Source organism: Sitodiplosis mosellana, unplaced genomic scaffold, assembly GCF_009176505.1.
Source record: "Sitodiplosis mosellana isolate CC-2019 unplaced genomic scaffold, AAFC_SMos_1.0 Smas_scaffold_4, whole genome shotgun sequence".
Classification (NCBI taxonomy): Eukaryota; Metazoa; Arthropoda; class Insecta; order Diptera; family Cecidomyiidae; genus Sitodiplosis; species Sitodiplosis mosellana.
The window spans coordinates 962,827-982,816 of NW_022595247.1; the positions used below are offsets into that span (position 1 = coordinate 962,827).

The 19,990-nt window shown below is 36.6% G+C and overlaps 2 protein-coding genes across 8 annotated transcripts in view; one reads left to right on the forward strand and one right to left on the reverse strand.

The window, feature by feature from the left end:
* Nucleotides 1-580: 580 nt before the first annotated feature.
* LOC129566684 (dual specificity calcium/calmodulin-dependent 3',5'-cyclic nucleotide phosphodiesterase 1A-like) overlaps nucleotides 581-19,990 on the forward strand; it is a 40,239-nt gene continuing 20,829 nt past the window's right edge. For 3 of the 7 annotated variants that reach the window (XM_055442833.1, XM_055442834.1, XM_055442835.1), the window contains exon 1: nucleotides 5,280-6,914. In XM_055442833.1, coding sequence (XP_055298808.1) covers nucleotides 6,389-6,914 — 526 coding nt within the window. In that variant the 5' untranslated portion in view covers nucleotides 5,280-6,388. Of the gene's footprint in view, nucleotides 1,382-4,323; nucleotides 6,915-19,990 lie in introns of those variants that run through there. The other 4 variants (XM_055442838.1, XM_055442839.1, XM_055442840.1 and 1 more) reach the window with 4 other exon arrangements.
* On the reverse strand, nucleotides 7,516-11,696 carry LOC129566685 (maltase 2-like). Its single transcript, XM_055442841.1, is given in 10 exon segments — nucleotides 7,516-8,019; nucleotides 8,583-8,717; nucleotides 8,855-9,095; nucleotides 9,280-9,400; nucleotides 9,495-10,079; nucleotides 10,181-10,200; nucleotides 10,272-10,322; nucleotides 10,325-10,604; nucleotides 11,086-11,416; nucleotides 11,590-11,696. Coding segments are annotated over 9 exon segments (1,908 nt in total). The 5' UTR covers nucleotides 11,395-11,416; nucleotides 11,590-11,696; the 3' UTR covers nucleotides 7,516-7,853.

The following is a 19,990-nucleotide window of genomic DNA, read 5'->3' on the forward strand; positions in this document are numbered from 1 at the left end:
TCGGAGTGTGAGAGATAGAGTGTTATCGTGCTCACGCTAGAGTGCCCATGCCAAGAGTGAAAAACTGGTTACAATGATAATCAGTTATTAATGAAACATACTGAAAAACTTACGTTATTACTTAACATCTTACACATGGATCATATTGCTTCTGTTTTACTGGAATTATTGTTACATTTTTCGTTCTCAGCTGCTCTCCTTTTCGTTTCTCCCTTCGTCCCTCTTCTCTTACGTTCAAATCACCGATGAACCGAAGTGATGAATGTTGCATTGACTTAAATGAGCTAGCGTGCGTACACACGCGTTCGGTTTGCACAAGAATCAATCAAATTAATTGATAGCAAAGAATCAATTCAATCAACTTTTGGCTACGAACGGAAAAATGATTTTGATAAAAGTAGAAGTACGGAACGTAGAACGAGAGAGTGAGAGAGAAAGAGAAAGCAAAAATGAGATAACTTCGGAAAATACCATCATGTGATATGATGAGAAAGTGATCGAAAAATTAATATTAATGTCGTGTGACCGTTGGACATGCTTGAAAAAAAAAAAAAAAAATAAAACAAAGAAAAATAATGAAACCGACGAAATAAAAAAAATCGATCTTGTTTAACTGGTCTTCCAGTTATGTGTTCTGTGCTGTCGTATCGTCGGTTGCGTTCACGTTATTCCCGTTTTCAATTCATCGAATCGTGTTCAATGTCTTACGTCTGACTTTTCTTTGCCAAATCAAAATAAATATCTAGATATATCTGTCTATACTGTGTGTTTAATCGGTTGTTTTTTGTTTTCTGTATCATACACATCTATTTTGTGTTTCATCTGTCAGTGTCATTCAATTTTTATGTGTTTATTTTGAAATCAACGTGTTGAAAATAGTTTTTAGCACATTAAAATCCATTTATTGGCTCTACGGTCATTTAAATGTATTATACGAGAGAGAGAGAGAGAGAGACAGAGAGAGAGAGAGAGAGAGGAAAGAAAAAACATACGCGCCAAGAGCGCGTAAGATCAAATGTTAATGATTGCGAGAGGAGAAGTGTTCTTTGGATCGAACGAGAATTCGAGTTAGAGCAAGAAAAAAAAAATAAAATCAGCAACGCCGATATATTAAACATCAATTTACGACTGGAAATGTATCAGTACCTCTTGAGTATTTGATGATTGTGCAACTTTAACATATATGTGGTTATTAAATTGGCATCAAATGTTGTAGCGTTTTCAATTTTGTGGAACTTTGTGTGGCGACAGGTTTTTGTTGTTCATTCTCTCTATTTCTCAACAATATTTTCGGAAAGTGAACGCAATGATATACAATTAACTAATCAGTGATGGAAAAAAAAATTGGTCGCAACGTCGTATTTATACAAGTATATTTAATGTGTGTAGATTTTGTCATTCATATGGATAAAATTGGTGTTAACTTTGTATTAATGTCCAATTATAAACTTGTAAAATTGATTACGGTTATACAACAATGCAAGGTGCAAAGAGTGCCCATGTTACCGTGATGTGTGTTGTTTTTTTCTCATTCTTTAGTTGCTGTGTTCTTTCGACGGATGAATGACGACAGTATTTGTGAATGATGCCCGCTGTGAGCATGTAAAATTCCATACCGTGCACCAGCTGGTGGGCCGCAGCGCTATCAACGAATTTATTAATTTCGATGGGAAAAATCAACGGAACATTTTTAATGGAAACTCTTCAAACTGACACCATTTCATACCATTTTTTTCGTTGTTTTGAATTTCATTCAATTTGATGACGATGCAGTTTGAATGTTCTTGTTATTTGAACGTATTTGTGTGTGTATGTGTTGCTATAGGGAAATGGTTGTGAGTTGCTGCTGCTGCTGTTGTTGCTGTTGTTTTTTTCTCCTCTTCAATGATAAGTAACAAGAAAAACGCGTCTCTTATGAAAAAAAAATGAGCTTGAGAAGGTCTTCATCAGTGCTGCCATGGCTATGATGATTTTAGATAGATAAACACGATGACATAATAAACACGGAATGAACAAAATAACAGCAACAGCGGAAAATATAAAAATTCAGCAGCCAATTTGAAATGATATCGTCGCTGGGCAGTTTTTTTCTTATTCAGGATGAAATTGAAAAAAACACTTTTTTTCGTTCTTTTTTGCTGATGGCCAGTTTGCATGCTATTTTTTTTTCAATGATATGCTCAGCAAGTTGATGTGTTGTTTGCAATGCTTCTAAGGTGAAATGACGCGCTAGTGACACACAAAATAAAATGAAAATAAAAAACAAACAGACCAACGAAAAAAGGGAGGAAGAATGAGGAGTGAACGCGAAACATTGAACCGCAATTTAATATTACTTCATGATTGCTTTTGTCTTTAATAACAAAACTCTGTCTCTTTTTTTGTCTCTCTCTCTCTCTCTCCTCACACTCACACACTCGCAAATGTAAGAGAAACTTGTTAACCGCAAAGTTTGTCAATTTTCCAAAAGGAATGGAAAAAGTTTCCGCGAATCACGATCCATTTTCGTTTGTTTGCTTATGCGATGCACATTTTGTGTGTCGTTTATGTGGTCGCTGAATGGCACATTTCCATTTTATTTGGAAAATACATTAAAACTGGAATATTCAGTGATCTCGAAACGATTAGTGTGTTTGCGAACTTTTATCCGCATGAATTATAGCGCGCTGAGTGAGTGAACCTTCAAACCCAATTTACGAAGAGGGAGAAAAAAAAGAAGGAAGAAAAAAAAAACACAGCCCTTTTGGCGTCAAAACACCGAATATTATCAGCGGAATTATTTCGGCAATCGTTAAACTCCTCCAACCGATTCAATGAATACTCAAATAAGCATAGTTATATATGGGATATTTGCTCTCTGTGCGTGGCAATCATGACATTTTCGACGCCAAATCGTCATATCACATAACATTTCTGTTTGACGTCATTTGAAACGCAGAAGCAACAGCAAAAAAATGACAGCATTCTCTCGCCAACATCAGAAGCTACTCGAAGCTGTTTTTTTCTATAATAATTATACACATACACAAAAAAAAACGATTTGCAAACGCGTCGAGCTAATAAAATGACAAACAAAACAGATGAACAAATTTAATGAATTGACAAACAAAATGCGAAAATTCGGCATTTTCCATTTCGAGTGTTTCCTTTTTTGATTCGTCCAAAGCTTTTGTGGTTTTCATTAATCGTTTGATCTGTCCGCAGTTTTTTGTTGCCCATCTCTTATTCCATAGCGACGAAAAAAAGAGAAGAGAAAGAAAAAACCGATTTGTGCACCCAATTTTGGATTCCTAATTTTCTTTTGTTATTCGCAGAAGTCACTGGAATGGTTGATTGTAAGAAAACGCAAAATATATGCGTAGGGAAAATGAATACCCTCTCCGATGAAAAGAAAGCAGAAAAAAAGCGACACGAAGAAAAACGATCCATTGAATCCAAATGAAAAGGTCGCCTCTGCTCTCCCTCCACCCCATCGGACATACAATACGCATAACATTTGCGCTTCGCATTTATCCCACTGAATAGCAAATGCTACACATAGTTCTCATTTTGAATACGCGTACTATACCTTCAACAACTCGTCTGATTGTCTATGGTTTGACTTTTGCTACAATTTCAAAGCGGGCGCTAAAGTTGAAAGAAAAAAAAGTAAGACATTGAATGTGGAACGCGATGATTCAGCGCAATAGAAAAGGCAAGAGAGGGGAAAAATACACGACGCAACATAAGAAGAAAATGAAATAAAATAAAAATATATCTTCATCTATTCATCGCCATTCTGCCATTCATCATGCGCCCAAAAATATGAAAGTGATTATAAATTTTATACTTTTTTCCAGACAATGTATTTGGCTAATGTCAGCTAGCTAACTGAAAACATTCTGGCTGGTTCAGCGGCTGAATTCTATGCGTTGCGTTTTTTCATCGCAATCTGTAGTACAGAAATCATATATATGGAGATGTTTGTTTTGTTCATGTACCGTTATTTGTCAACAAGTCTGCCTATTTCACTGAACATAGTATACAGCTCATAAGAAATGTAAAATGTTCGCCATTTATTTTTACATTGCCAATACATTAGTTATGGGGATTTTTGTTTTGTTTATTTTTTGTCGTTTGTAAACAAATCGGCCTATCTTTTTGCATTGCCTCTGCACATTTCTTATGGACATATACTATGTACAGTGATAATGCAAAAAGATAGGCAAATTTGTTTATAAACAACAAAAAATAAACAAAACAAAAATCCCCATATATATGATTTCTGTACTGCAGATGCGATGAAAAAACGCAACGCATAGAATTCAGCCGCTGAGCCAGCCAGAATGTTTTCAGTTGGCTAGCTGACATTAGCCAAATACATTCTCTGCTTTTTTCCACATGCAGTAGCTTCTTTCATTCACACACATTCGGTGTGTATGTACCTGACGCTCGAAGGGTTGCGGCACACTATTCCATGGCAGTTACGCGCAATTTTTTTGTTTATCGAACACAAATTTCCTACCAACAATATTTTTATTGCGCAAAATGCGAAATTTTTTCCAAAACTCCGCCCGCACCTGCCGTCGTCACCCTCGTTCAATGGAATATACACACACACTGCAGACAATTCACATGAAAAGCAACTGATATATTTCAAACAGAAAAAACCGTTTCACACGACACAGTTTATTGCAAAATTAAAACTGAGTTATTGGCCAATTTAAGGCCATTTTATTGTTTTGGATTAATCCGCATCAATATTCATTCGACACAAAACGAAATCAATTGATACAATCGCACCAAAACAGAGGGTGCCAATCGAAAATTCGGTGCCAATACGGTATTGCGTCGAGACAGACAATCGAACGAAAAGCACGCAAAGTGCCCAAACGAATGAAAAACTCAGCAGGGAAAATGTAAATTCTATGTAAACCAAAGCTAAGGTCGAATTTTAAGAAACACACATACACATAACCGTCATCTTGTGGACAAAGTGTAAACAGATTATATGCGATGGATGTTTTTCAAGAAATTTGAACTGACCCAATCAATTAAAATTTCATGTTTCTGAATCAGTGTGCGGCGGCCGACAAAACGCAGATATACGGTGTCGATCTCTCGGTCAACGTGCCTGGGGCCATGATAAAATGGCAAACAACGTGACAACAATACTGAAAACACATTAACATCTTTTTTCCGTTCGATCAGATATCATTGTGACCTGATGATTTCTATTCGCCATACGGAGAAAAAGAAAAGTCGTAGCGTATCGTAAAGAAGAAAACTCACTTTTGCAGCTTCACATCTACTCACTGTTGGTTCTTTTCGATTGGTACAACAGCAACAAGAATAAAAATAGAAATAAAGTGAAATTAGGTCAAGCGTGTGGAAGAGCAAGAGAAAAAGGGGACCAATTTTACTGGTGATTTATAGACAATTTTGTTATTTTCAACAAATTAAATTTGTTTGAAAGAAGACCTAAGAACACAATCATTCGTATTTCATCCCTCGAGCAACAAAGAATGTTATGAAAAGAAGGAGGAAAAAAAATGTTCAACGCACACAGAGAAAAAAAAGCCCAGCTAAACAAAAGCTGATATCAAATTAAGTGAATAACAACAATGAACAAAATGAAATAATAATAATTTGAACAGATAGAGAAGAATGAAAAACGCGTCGAATTTATAAAAAAAAAGAAAACACACAATAATTTATATAATCGAGTGAAACACAAATGTTTGTGTGAGTGAATAGAAAAACAGAAAACAACAACGGAACAGAAAAAGTATCGTCATGATAGAAGAAAAATGTGAAAAGTTCGTGGAAAAACTTTTACAATAAATGGGACGTTAATCGAATACAAGCGAGCGGACAGCGACAAAAGAGAGAGAGAGTGATAAAGAGAAAATTAAATCAACAACCATCCTCTCTATCTGTAGCACAAGAGTGAACACAAACCGACCGTAAATCCAAATATCACGTACTAAGTCATTCGGATATTTAAGATAAACATGTCCAACATCATAAAAATCCGATCCAGTGGCTGAGACATTCGAATAAAACACACGAAAAACTGCCAAGTCACAGAACAAGTAACAAGGAAGCCATTTATATTCCCATTTTATACACTATTTGATTTCATCTAATTTCCATTGATTTGCCAAAGAAACGGCAGAAAAATACAAATAAACGGAGAGTGTGTTAGCGAGAGAGAAAGAAAAAAGATCATGCTGCAAACTGGGTGCTAATAGCAATAAGGAACGGAAGTTTTCACACGCACACTGTATCTCTCTCTCTCTCTCTCTCTCTCTCCTTCTCTTTCTATCAGTATCTCCAACGTCTGCGTTGTCATTGTGGGGAGAAATTCCCGTTCAGGTTTTGTGTAAACATACGCTTGTTCAAAGTTATGGATAATTCGATTAGTGATGAAAATATAAATACAGTGGCAGCGGCTGCGGTTGTTGCTGCTAGTACAGCTACAGGGGCTGTCGGCACACCAACCATTACAAAAAGTAATGATGGATCACATTCGAGCTGCGATGACGATGGCCAAACAATTACCCACATGGATGACAATCGCAAAACCAAGTGTGACAAAGCATTTTCGGCCACTGGCATCGTCGTCAACACCACTACCGCCACCGATGAGCTTTGCACAAAAGACTATGCGCTTCGGCGCAATGATGGCAGCTACAAACGTACTATCACCTCCAAATGCATATCACGTGCAAGAGATTTAGTGCATAAATGCCAATCGGATCCGGGCGGATCACGAGTTTTACCAGCGTTAAATGTTGTCGCAAACCGATCGTCACAAACTCGATCTTCGTTTCGACATCAATCACCCAGTTGCTCATCAACGTCACCATCAAGCACAGCGATAACGACACGTAAATGTGTTCTTACACTGGATGGATACAACTACGTCATAGGTAAGCTACACACAAAAAAAAAAACAAATAAGAATCCAATTTGTGCATTCAGTGTCTATGAAACTAAACGGTAAAACACTCCATCAAAAGGAAGTGAAAAAGAGAAATACGGTTAAAAAGAACTACTACATGTTTTAAGAGGCGAAGAAGAAAAAAACGGCAAACCGGTGAATCGAACACGACTTGCAGCGTTTTAAAAACGTTAATCAGTTGAATTGAAAATGCAAACTTTACTTCACTTTGTGGGAGTTTGTTCTTTTTTCTACCTTTTCTTCATCTCGTTACGTTTCATTGGGAGCGATTACGTGCTTTTTTCTTCTCTCGAAACGATTTGTCTAAGATAGAATTTTTTCGTTCGGAGCGAATAAGGAAGGCGGTTCCTTGGAAATGTTCCAAAGGTAGTTTTGAAAAACGAACGAAACGACTAGAATAACATTACACTTTGATGAACGTTACGATTTAAAAACTCAATGCTGGTTCAACGAGTGTTTTTTTTTAAATCATTACTATCATCAAATGCCAAACCAAATTATGGAAATAAATCGTCCAATTACTTATTTTTTATGCTACTTCGGCAAATCATTTCATAACCACATACGTCATTTATTAAAATTCTTTTATTTGTTCACACTTTTCATATCATTATTCCATTTTCACACCGTCAAACAGAAAAAAAACATTCTTTTTTCTTCGAGTATTTTCTTATAAATAATTAACTCTATCTATAAATGGAACATGAATTTGTCTATCAACTAACAAAGAAAAAAAAGGGTGCTTTAATGAAAAATGTCTTGAAAGACACGATTGTTTGACTTAATATGGACAATAAAATAAAAACTGCTTGAACATTACAGAACGCGATCAGACAAACAAACAAAAATGAACAACTAAAACAACGTACATCTCGCTAATTGCTCAATTAATTAGCGCACACCGCATTTAGAAAATAAAACGTGCAGTCGATGCGACGAACAAGCCAAACGTTAATGCGATGTTTGCGATGACTGATGACCCAACGCCTTTGCTATTTTCATGTACATGAGCTGCTTTCAGAATAATTGTATCATATTTTCGTAAAATGACTTCCTTCGCTTTTACTTTTTCACTGGAAATAAATAGAAAAACAAAAACACGTATAAGAAAACGAGCAAGTTGTTTTCATTCCCGAAAAAACGATAGAAAAAAAAGGAGCAACCTGAAAGCAAAATAGGTCATATCATTTCAAACCCCCTTATTTTCATCATTTTCATCGTCGAAGAAAAGTAAACGAACCAAAATACAAACAGACATCGATAAATAAAGTAACGATTCGATCGGCAGCAGCATAAAATAAATGGAAATCGATTGAAAACACTCACACACACACAATTCCAAAAACGGAAAATAAAAACGGATGAAAACAAAAGAGAAAATTAAAAATGAAGTGAATGACACTCTCTCTTGCCATCTCCGAAAATAGATTGGTCATATTTTGTCGTGCATTGTCGATGGTGTTTTTATTTTGCTTCATCGGTCGGTTGTGACAGACTCAAGCTCCATTTGCTATTGTGTTTTTGCGTGTTTCGTTTCCAATTTGCTGCGACCGACCGATATCAAAATATGGATGGTGTGTTTGAACAAGTGATGGGAAAGCATTTTTTCGCTTTTTGGGGGAGTCGATATCTATACCTTTGTTTGTAACATGAGTCACTGCCCACAGCTACTATTTCCAGTTGTTCGGCCAAATTTTCACTGATATCAATTTGTTCTTCACGTGCACCGAAATTGATAAGAACCACGTATGTGTCAGACTCGTTAAGTGCTCTGAAATATAATGAATTACCCAACAAACATAATATTATTTACCATTCGACTTTATCCACAACATCTTTATATGGCTTTGACGTGTGGCACACTTTCGTATCAATCAATTGAGGTGATAAATTTTTTTCTTTACTTACCTCACATAACTGAACACATTTTCATTAATAACCCTCGATTCGAATGAACCATACGTGAAGGTGTTCTCCTTGCGAAGCTGCACCAATTGCTTGTAGTAGTTTAATATGCTGCGTGGAATCTCTTTTTGTAATGCAACATTCACCTCACGATAGTTGGGATGAATTGGTAACCATGGATTTTCCGTTGCATTTTCTGGCATAAATCCAGCGAATTTCTCTTTACTCCATTGGAATGGCGTACCTGAAGTGAAAATAAATGTATTACACATTAATTTTTCATAGATTTTTTTTCTATGACCATCGTCTTCGTCGTTGTTAGTGGAGTGATATTTTCATTATTTTTAGCACGTTTTGCCACCCGAAACAATGGCTCGATATAGAGAGAAAAAAAAGAGGCGAAAATGTAAATGTAAAAATGCTCTTACGTTCTGGGTCGCGTGATTCTTGGATCCAATCTCCGGTTGCAGCGTCGAGGTTACAGGCTGCGGAATCCTTTGTGTCGGAATATGAAATTGCTCGATTATCTAACATTCCAATTTCCTCGCCCTGCAAAAATTCAAATGGAAAATTAAATGTGTTTGTATTCGCTGGGTGGATTTTTTCATGTGGCGGCCACAGCGAATGTGAGCCAATTACATACGTTGTATGTCACGGCAATGCCAGGCAATGTCATGACCAAAGCAAGAAGACCATCGATCCGTCGTTCGCCAAATCGTGAACCAATGCGTGGTTTATCGTGATTGCCCATGACCCAATTAAGACGTGTATCTTTGGGCACACTTTTAATTGTCGCATCGATTTCGTCTTTAAATTCTTGTGCCGTCGAATACCGCGTCACGTTTTTAATCAATGCAAAGTTGAATGGCATCTGGGAGCCAAGTGTGCCATTGGCCGATTTGAAATATTTTACAAATTCGGTGGCATTTGCGTATGCTTCAGTCATTAAAATAGGTTGTTCGCCGCCATGTTTCGCCCGGAATTTATCCATAACTTCGCGGAATTTGTACACCACCTCATACACTTCTGGCAAATCTTTTGTGCAGTGATGCAATAAGTAGTCATATGATTTGGGATCGTTGGTATGATTGCTCAGTGGTTCGTTACGCAAATCTTCACACTCGAACAAGTTATTGGTTGCATCAACACGGAAACCGCTAGCACCTTTTTCCAACCAAAAGTTCAGAACGTCGATCATATCGTTAACGACATCTTCATTGCGGAAATTCTTTGAGTTGCCGAAAAATGGAAATAAACTCAAATTATTCATAAACATCATCATCGTTTACCAAATCAATTCGAACCAAATTTATTGACACATTTTCTTACCAAATCCGGTTGCTCTTTAACTGCAAAAAATAATAAAAAAAAAGATTATTCCGGAACATCTCACCGTTAATATTTATTGCAGTATTCTTACGGAAAAAGTGGTAATACCACTGTTTACGTTCCTCGTTATAGGTCCAGGCGGGCCATAGAAAACTGAAACCCAATTATTTGGTGGGAACTCTTTTCCGTCTTTACCTTTGCCATCAGCCCAAATGTAATAATCAGTGTATTTTCCTTCACGTTTCACTGATTTTTTAAACCACTCCGCTTGATCCGAAGTGTGGTTTGGCACGAAATCCAAAATGATTCGAATGTTTCTCTTTTTTGCTTCTTTGAATAGGGTTTCCAAATCTTGCAATGTACCAAACATAGGGTCGACTTCGCGGAAATCTTCAATGTCATAGCCAAAATCCTTCATCGGACTCTGTTAGAAAAATTGGAATGTAAAAAAATGTTCAAAATATTAAAAATCGATTCAAACACCGAAAATTTCAGTTTAGAGCGGAACAATAACGGCTTAATCATTTGTGTAATGTCTTTTTAATAATACTATAAGGAGAAAAGGAAAATAGCTTGAATATTCGAAGGAAATGAGCAAATAACACACATTTCGTTTCGAATATTGCATTTCATCAATCATTCACGTAATAATTACGTTAATTCACGAAATTGTATGTTTGTTCGACATAAAGTAAACATTATCGTAATTGAATGGGAACTATTCAGTCATTTAGAAAAAGTTGGAAGCATTTACAAATAGCTCTATTGTTCGAAAAACTTCAATTATTACGTGCTTTTCTTCACAAATTACAAAAACATTACTCAATGCTTTTTTTCTGGGGCTATACTTTGGCTCAGTTTCAACTATACGATTAAATTCGCGTTAGACGATGAAAAAAACCCACCTTAAAGATTGGCGAAAGCCATGTCCCATCAATTCCCAAATCTTGCAAGTAATCCAACTTTTCGATGATACCATTAATGTCACCAATACCATCACCGGTGCTGTCTCTGAATGAACGCGGATAGATCTGGTAAAAAACCGCATTTTCCCACCATTCCAATTTTGGTGGTTCGGCTTCAGTTTTTTTGGGTTTATGGCCACAGCTGCCATCACAACCTTCACAATTGCTATCGCAATCATGTTTCTCCGAGGGAAGTGCAATTACTGCGACACACAGCAGTGCCACACAAATGACTTTGAAAATCTGCATGATTTAAGTACCACCAGTTGGCCTGCATACAAACAATTAATTAATGTTTTTAAAAAGCCAATGTATGTGGAGCGTAATATATATTGAATTATAATCCAATAATTATCGGAATTAATTTAATTTAAAGACAATTTCAAAAAATCAATTATTTCACTATGTTCAATTCAATTTCGAAAAAAATTCTTCTATCATCACCTAAAATGTGTGTTTCGGGATAAAATTGCCACGAAGAAATGTCAACCTTGACTACTTGATTCAGCTGTATTTATTCTATTCTTATTCGCAATTCATTCTTATCGCGATTCAGTTTTACACTTGACTTTTTGTGCAATCATTGACATGTTTATTGCCATTCTTCTGTTATTGTTTCTTTTTTTTGCTGCCCAAAATGTTTTTTTTTCTCGCGATATCAAGTTCAATCATACATTGTAATATTCGGTGAGTGCCACTAAAAAAATATCTACACTCATCTAGTGCGTGAGACGCATGGTCACTCATTTAGTGAGTGAGACGCATGCGGATGGGATGAAGCAAAGCGAAAGGGAAGCGCGCAACTAGAACATAGAGTCAATGGGTACTACGTGTTTGTGTTTGTGTCCGTATTCTAACGACGGAGTGACGAAATGTATGCGCGCTATATCGTTCGTTCGTATGGAGTTGCCCGCTTCTCTTCCGCTTTGCTTCATCTCATCCGCGTGCGTCTCACTCACTAAATGAGTGACCATTAGGGTGTTTTCGGTATTAAATAAACAGAAAATGGTAGTTTAAGTTTGATAGAGCAGAGAATTTGGAATCGATTTCATATATTTTTGTTCGGAATCAGTCCAAGATGCCACTTCCCACAAGCAAAACAAATGTTCGTCGAATTTTGAGGTTATATCACTATTCGCTGAAACTTATCTGATATTTTCCACTTTTTTCGATTCATTCTCACTACCAGGGATGAATTCTCAATGCAAACATTTATTTTCACGTAATTTTCATTGGAAAAAGTGGCCAAATAGTCAAAAATTCACAGAAATTGTATTGCCTCTTTGACCGGTTCTTCAATCATAGAAAAAACACCGACAAACTCATTTTTTTCACAAAAATTCATTCAATGGGTTTGAAATACACGACAAATTATCTAAATGCACTAAAATATCCAATCGAACAAAGCCAGGAAGGCCAAATTGCAGCAAAACCAAAACGTAAACAAAAACGAGCTGTCATTATGAAATTCGGGCTTAGTTTGATGTTTGACAAGACCAAAATACATCTGCGCGAATCACTGCGTGCGAATTGACTGTGATTCATTCGCACAAGTGCATTGGTAGCCCTTCAAAATGTCAAAGAAGCCCAGATTTCATGATGACAACTCATTTTGTTTACGTTTTAGTTTTGCTGCAATTTGGCCTTCCTGGTTTTGTTCGATTGGATATTTTAGTGCATTTAGATAATTTATCGTCTATTTCAAACTCATTGAATGAATTTCTGTGAAAAAAATGAGTTTGTCGGTGTTTTTTCTATGACTGAAGAACCGGTCAAAGAGGCAATACAATTTGTGTGAATTTTCGACTATTTGGCCACTTATTCCAATAAAAATTACGTGAAAATAAATGGCAGTGAGATTGAATCGAAAAAAGTGGAAAATATCAGATTAGTTTCATCGAATAGTGATATAACCTCAAAATTCGACGAACATTTGTTTTGCTTGTGGGAAGTGGCATCTTGGACTGATTCCGAACAAAAATATATGAAATCGATTCCAAATTGTCTGCTCTATCAAACTTAAACTACCATTTTCTGTTTATTTAATACCGAAAACACCCTAGTGACCATGCGTCTCACGCACTAGATGAGTGTGGATATTTTTTTAGTGGCACTCACCGAATATTACAATATATGAGATCAATATGGTAAAAATATTAAAAATTTATCAACAAATTTTCTCTTCATCTCAAACATGATGAATTATTGCCGATTGTAAAGAATTGACACCGATTTTGGTAATTTTTTTTCATGCAGAAATAATATGATTTGGGGTGTTTACTACTTGGGGAATATAAATACAGCAGCCAAATGGCACCAGCAAAGCTCTGATGCGTTTGAATGTGCGTACTGGCTTGATGCAGTAAACTTGAAGTTTATAACATGGAATTAACTTTTATGATATCAACGCCGATAAGAAAAAAAAAAACATAATATAAATACTTATTAAGCACTTGGTTCCATGTTTTTGGCATATGAACATTTTATACAGTTTATATAAAGCACATCCGCTCAGAAATCCTTCACATGCCCAGCATTCCTCGGCTCAAGTGATTCGGAATTCGAAGAAAAAATAACGAATTTCGAATCGTACATCTCTTTTAAAAACTGTAGTTTTTTTTTCAAGTTGCCCATAGGCTCGGCATCAAGTTCAATATAGTAAAATTATTAAAAATAAGTTATGCCATAGCATTTCTTCGTTTACTATAGTAAATGTAAAGAACATATAGTTGGGTGCGTGATTTGCCAATGATATTACTAAAAAAACAATGATTTCGAATGATGTTGCAATAGTAGGTAATGTTGTGCACATTCCGACTGTTTTGGTATCTTATCAAGTGGCGAAAAATTTTCGAAATGCGATAAACGATAAGAGGCTACTCAGGTATTGTTCAGACACTTTAAGTAAGAGGCATCTCATTGGCATCGGCTTCTGCCGCTCTTTTTGTCAACGACCCTCTCAATGAATTGTTTCGTGCGTTGTGTAAATGATGTGATGAAGCAAAAACACACACAGAGACTCACAGACAAAGAGCATTGAAGATGGGATTTCCATTATTATTTTAATCCGAATGGAATTATTTTCGATTTAGAGGCTCCGATGCGCAACAATAGCATACTAATTGAGGCATTTGCAACATAAATACGTTGGCAACATAGTAGCCAACTCGATTGGTTCTACCGTTGCATTGGAGCAAATGAAAACGAATTGGAATCTGAGACTAATTGAACAGCTTAAATGTTTTCGAGAGTTCAGCCGTCGTTTTCATCGAAATATTTATCAGCTCAGATAATTATAATCGTTTAATGCGAACATTTTTTTTGTGTTCGTTTCGAAGCCAATCGAAGGCGTTCGCCTCGCTCTCGTCCTTTCATCTGCAATTTTTATTATGCTTTCGAGGAGAAAGCGATATACCGTTGAAATTCAAGTGTTTTCGCAGGCCAAACACTTTGTAATGAATGAATAAGAAGTTACCATGGAATTATTGATGAAAGAGAATTTCATTGGAACATGCGTCATTCAATGTTTGTGCTACTACTACATTACAGTGACGATGACTGGATTTTCAACGAGAGGTGTTAGATGATAAGCTCAATCGCATCATGGGGCTATAAATTTTTTATATTAGGCACTTGGCCTGGCTATATTGTAATATTTTAGAATGTTTTTTTCAGGTATTTTGTATCATTTCCGATCGATTATTATTGCGTCTGAATTTTGAAAATTGGTTTTTCCTTCTTTTTTTCTGCCAAAGGACAAGTGAAAGAAAAAAATCGTAATCAAAACCTGCATATAATTTCATCAGGCAGCGACAAACAAGTGCATGTCCTATACCAAACCCACAATGACAGCCATAATTGTAATGTAATTTCACTGTACAATGAAATGTTTGTCAACAATCAACTGATTACTTCCTAGTCTGTTCGTCTCTGGGGTTTTGCTGTAAATTTATCAAAATATTTAATTTTAGTCCGATGTATCTGTGAAAAACACATACAATTTTCTCTCTCTCTCTCTCGCTAACTGTTTACCGCGGCATAGAATGTCAGTTAGGGCGTTATTGTGGACGTATGTATGCCTTCGGCGTATCGATTCCTTAGTCACGAACCGCTGTGCTGATGTTGGCGTCGGCACAATTGGCTGCGACGGGAAAAAAAGCAATGAGAATCGATTGCTGATGCGGTTGGTGTTGTAACGAATTATCGATTTTCATTCCCATTGTCAATATTGCGACCGAAACCGAAGCGACCGACCGATTCTATATTTGGTCATTCAATATTTTTAGCGTTGCAATACATACACCATCCAATTAAAAACCAATTAACAAATGGGAAAGAAAAACAACACATTGTAAACAAAAGCATGAATAAAATGAGTCAAACAGAGGAAGATAGAGTGTGAGCTTCGGAACCAATTAACCAACAAGCTTTGTTGAGGGCGATTGAACGAGGCAAGGCGCGAAGTGAACCACAGTACAATGTGGATTCATTTCATTGCCATCATATAAAATGTACAAATTGCACCAAAGGAAATGTCAAGCTGTAAGTTTTCAACACAGACAATTCACAGCTGCAGCAGCACACGTATTATTGCGCAAATTCGAATGTCAACAGATCATCTAAACTTGTGAACTGCGGTGATTTGTGTAATTTTTCACTCTGCGAACGAAAACTATGCAACGTCAACCGCATAAAATTGGTGCAACTTTTCCAATGCAGCCAATTTAAAGCATAAATTGTTGAACATTTCTTTTGCCTGTCGAGAAGAGAAAAAAGGCTCCAAGTAAAGTGTGCATTGCGCATAAAGTCTTTTCGGTATTCACCCCAAATTTGACGATAATTTATGGTGATAGCGAAACGAGAGACCAATCTTTGAAAGCTTTCTACAAATGGAAACTTGACACCCATTCATCATGGAAATTCGGAACGAGCAAGCGAGCGAGCAAGAGATGTAACAAACCATAAAAAAAAACTCAACAACATTAGACTGTTTCCTTTTGCCGACGCAAGGAAGAAAAACATTGGAAGAAGGAAATAACGTCAACGTGCGCGCGCTCTTTTTTTCGTGCTTTTGCTTCTCTAGCGTAAATTCCTTGCTTTATTATTGCATGAAAATTATTTATGCCATCGTTATGAAGTAAATTTCAGTATTTTTCGGTCAATTGAACAATATTTTTTTATGTGTGTTGTTTTGCCCGTTCGTTAGAAAGTCATTCTACTTGACTGCAATCTTTGGTAGAATTGACAGCCAAATTGAAAGTGGTGTGCTTTACGTCAAGTCAAAAAAGCACTCATACAATCACATATAAATACGTAGCCTTGAAGATTCTATGCAAACTTTGCATAAAATCGGTTTCCGAAATACACACACACACACACACACACACACACACACACACACACACGCAAGCTGTATGACAATTTGAACGGCCATCCAACGATATTGCCTTTTAACGGAATGGGCACACACTTACCCAATATAATTATCCATATGGAAAAAAAAAACATAAAATCGTTTTGGTATTAAGGCCAAAACAACAACAAAAACAGCAGCAATAACAACGGGGAAAAAGGCGTAAAATTTTCACAATTAAATGATGAAATATAAACGTCACTGAACAGAACACATTTGTTCTTTAACAGCATCCATAAATGAAGAGGCAATCATTTTGGTTGATCCATTTCCGAACAAAGTTTTTTCGAGTAAGACACGGAGAATGAGCAAACGAGCGAAGCGAGAACAAGAGTGCCTTTTGAATGGTGTTGTTTATATGACAACTCGGCTGTTCCGTTTTATTTCTAAGCACAATTGCGCCGCCATCAAAACCATTAAGTGAATCTTAATTGTGCCACTTATAGTAAAAACAATCGATGTCTGCGATCGATATGTACGTTTTTTTTTTCTGTTTCATTCGATTGACGAACAACGACAAGTACATAACAAATGCTGTCGCGTGCTCAGTTGTCTAACAATTTATTATTCGGAATGGCTTTGCTTGGGATGGCTCGGGATGGCTTGGGTTGGCTTAGCATTGAAATATAAAAATGTCACCATGAAGAAAAGAAACACACGAGAAAAAAACACCATTCCACATAAATAATCGAGCAACGTGTTGAAATTCATAGATAAGTTTTCAACATGAATGCGATCAAAAACCCACGAACAAAACGAAGACGAAATGAAAATTCTTCTTATATGCTCATTAAAAATGAATTGCTTATTCTCGGAAGTGTATCGGCAAAAATTCGATTTCTTGAGACATTCGAAGAGTACGATGTACAATGTAGGTACACATTGAGTGAGTGAAAGTATATAAATCACATTATCTGTACGGTTAATATAGGTGCATGTGTATGATTGCTATGAATTGACGTCATTAGGCGAGGAAAGTTCAGTAAACAGAGGTATTGAGTGTGGATATGGATATACTCGTGTTATATTGGAAGCAACGGCAACAGCAATGAACCAGGTGACATTTAATGACGTTTACCAATACACTTATTTGTTCTGGATTACAAGTCGACTATAAGCTCAGTCTCTCTCTCTCTCTCTCTCTCTCTCTCTCTCTCTCTCTCTCTCTTTCTCTCTCCATCTCTCTGTGTGTGTGTCTAATGCCACACAGAAATACAAACCAACCAAACGACGAATAAACGAACGAACGCTTTATCTAGCGTAACATTATGGCATTGAGCCCTGCGGCAGAGTTCATTCTAATTAAAATTTTGATAACGTACAACAATTGCTAGCTGACTTTGTGTCTCCTTCACCTCCTACCCGTTGCTTATCTCGTCTGCAGGACCCTCTCGGGCATACAAGCATTGCGACAACCATGTTAAATGGCACATTGACGTTGCTCTCTTCCATCCTCTCCCTCCTGCTCTCTCTCCATCTGTTCCTCGCTATCTCTCTGTGGCGGTTCCTTCGCTCGCATCGTCGAATGATTGGGACCTTGATTTGTCGACTCGGCGACATAGAAAGTTCGGTTTTATGTTACGAAATATGAACTGCATGTTTTACATTAGATTTTTCATTTTTAAAAAATGAATCATATCCAATTATTACTTTTCCACCAAATGTGAACGAGTGCGCTCTCATCGGCGAACAGGATATTGAAAAATCAACATACGAAAAACAAACACATAACATCAACACACTTGCATTCATGCTCCCCAAAAAAAAGACGGTGTACGAAGTTTGTGAAACAGACGTTTTGTAATTGTATTGTAGTGCTCTTTCTGTTTTTGCCACGGTTTAGCGGTTTTCATGTTCGGTCGCTATTTTTTTTTTCTCTTCTTCTCCTTTCAATGCACGATATTGACCAGAGCATATTTTAAGCCTGAATGTATCGGGGTCAATATTGACATTCATTCGACAATTACTGACCGTAATGCAATCGCCAACATGATTCATTGACATACACACACACACACGGTGTGTGTGTGCTCACGAAAACGCGATATTAATTTTCGTCCGCCACGAAAAAGGTCAGCAATTTTATTGAAATTTAAATTTTTCCAATGGCAAAATTGGAGCAATGACACGATATACAACAGCGATTGAATTGCGAGAGAACAAAGTGTTGGAGAATAACTGTGTGTATTTTAACTGTTCATCGATCAATTAAATGCAAAAAAAAGCGAGAGAAAGAAAGAAAATCGGTCGTAGTAATAGTGAAAATCACATTTCGACCGAACGTGACTGAAATGAAATAAGTGGTCCTCGATTCTTGCTGGAATGGCAAGATGAGGGGAAAAAACATTGATGGGCGATTTTTATCAGATGACAAACTCTTAATGCACTTATGAAATCGAGCACCAATCGAAAGCATTCTCTGTAATTAAATACATTAATGCGATGCTGTGACAAGTTGATATGATGAAATAATTTTCACGAGATACAATTTAATTTCACTCACCTGATACCATTTGAGCCAGTATTTTTGCCCGTTCCACAATTTCAACCAGACTGAATTCAACGAAAATATTATTTCTAAATTTATGGATCGATTTTTGGGGAACAAAAGCCACTTGCTGCTGAAGCCAGTCAATTTAAAATCAAATTAATGAGCACAATGGAATATTATTATTTATTTGTTCGAAAAACTATGCAACTTTGTCTAACGATTTTTCGGCATCAAGATTGTGAAAAGACCGTAAATTTTCGGCTCCACGTAAGAACAAAACGACGACGGTGCTGGTAGCGAAATGAATTGTTTTAGTAGAACAAGTGACATTTTGCGTGTAATTACTTTGCGGCGCAATTATTTCTTTATGCATTAATTGTTGAGCGGTGGTTTTGTTTTCCTTTTTCTGGCAATGATAACAAATGATTACATTTCGACTGAGAGAGCCGCAGACATGAAGAATGAGCTTTTAACTCATTGGAGCAGTAATTTGTTTGTTGATAAAATACGTAGAAAAAAGAGAAACAAAATGTACCGTTTACTGGCTTAAGCAACGCAATTACACGAAGAATAAGCATGCACAGTTCCAAAGTATTAGGAGTCATAAAAATGATGTAGCACTTTACTTGTGTGTATACGCGTTTAAAATGTGCTCTGGTAAATTAAACTAAAACTCTGCACCGAGTATCCATTCAACGCACATGTCGTTTCAGTGAGTGCATCAAACCATGATCGCTCTTTGTTCTCTCTGTTTCATTGCAGAGAATGAGCGAGAGAATGCTCATTTCGCTGGCATCCAGGTTTTTTGTGGCAAAATCAATGCATGGCGATGGGGAAAAAACTATGCGAAAATATTGTTATTGTTTGTGTTTGTGGATGCAGGAGCGCGGGCGTGCATGTATCATTTCACAAGCAAACATTGCAACAAAAATAGTAACTGT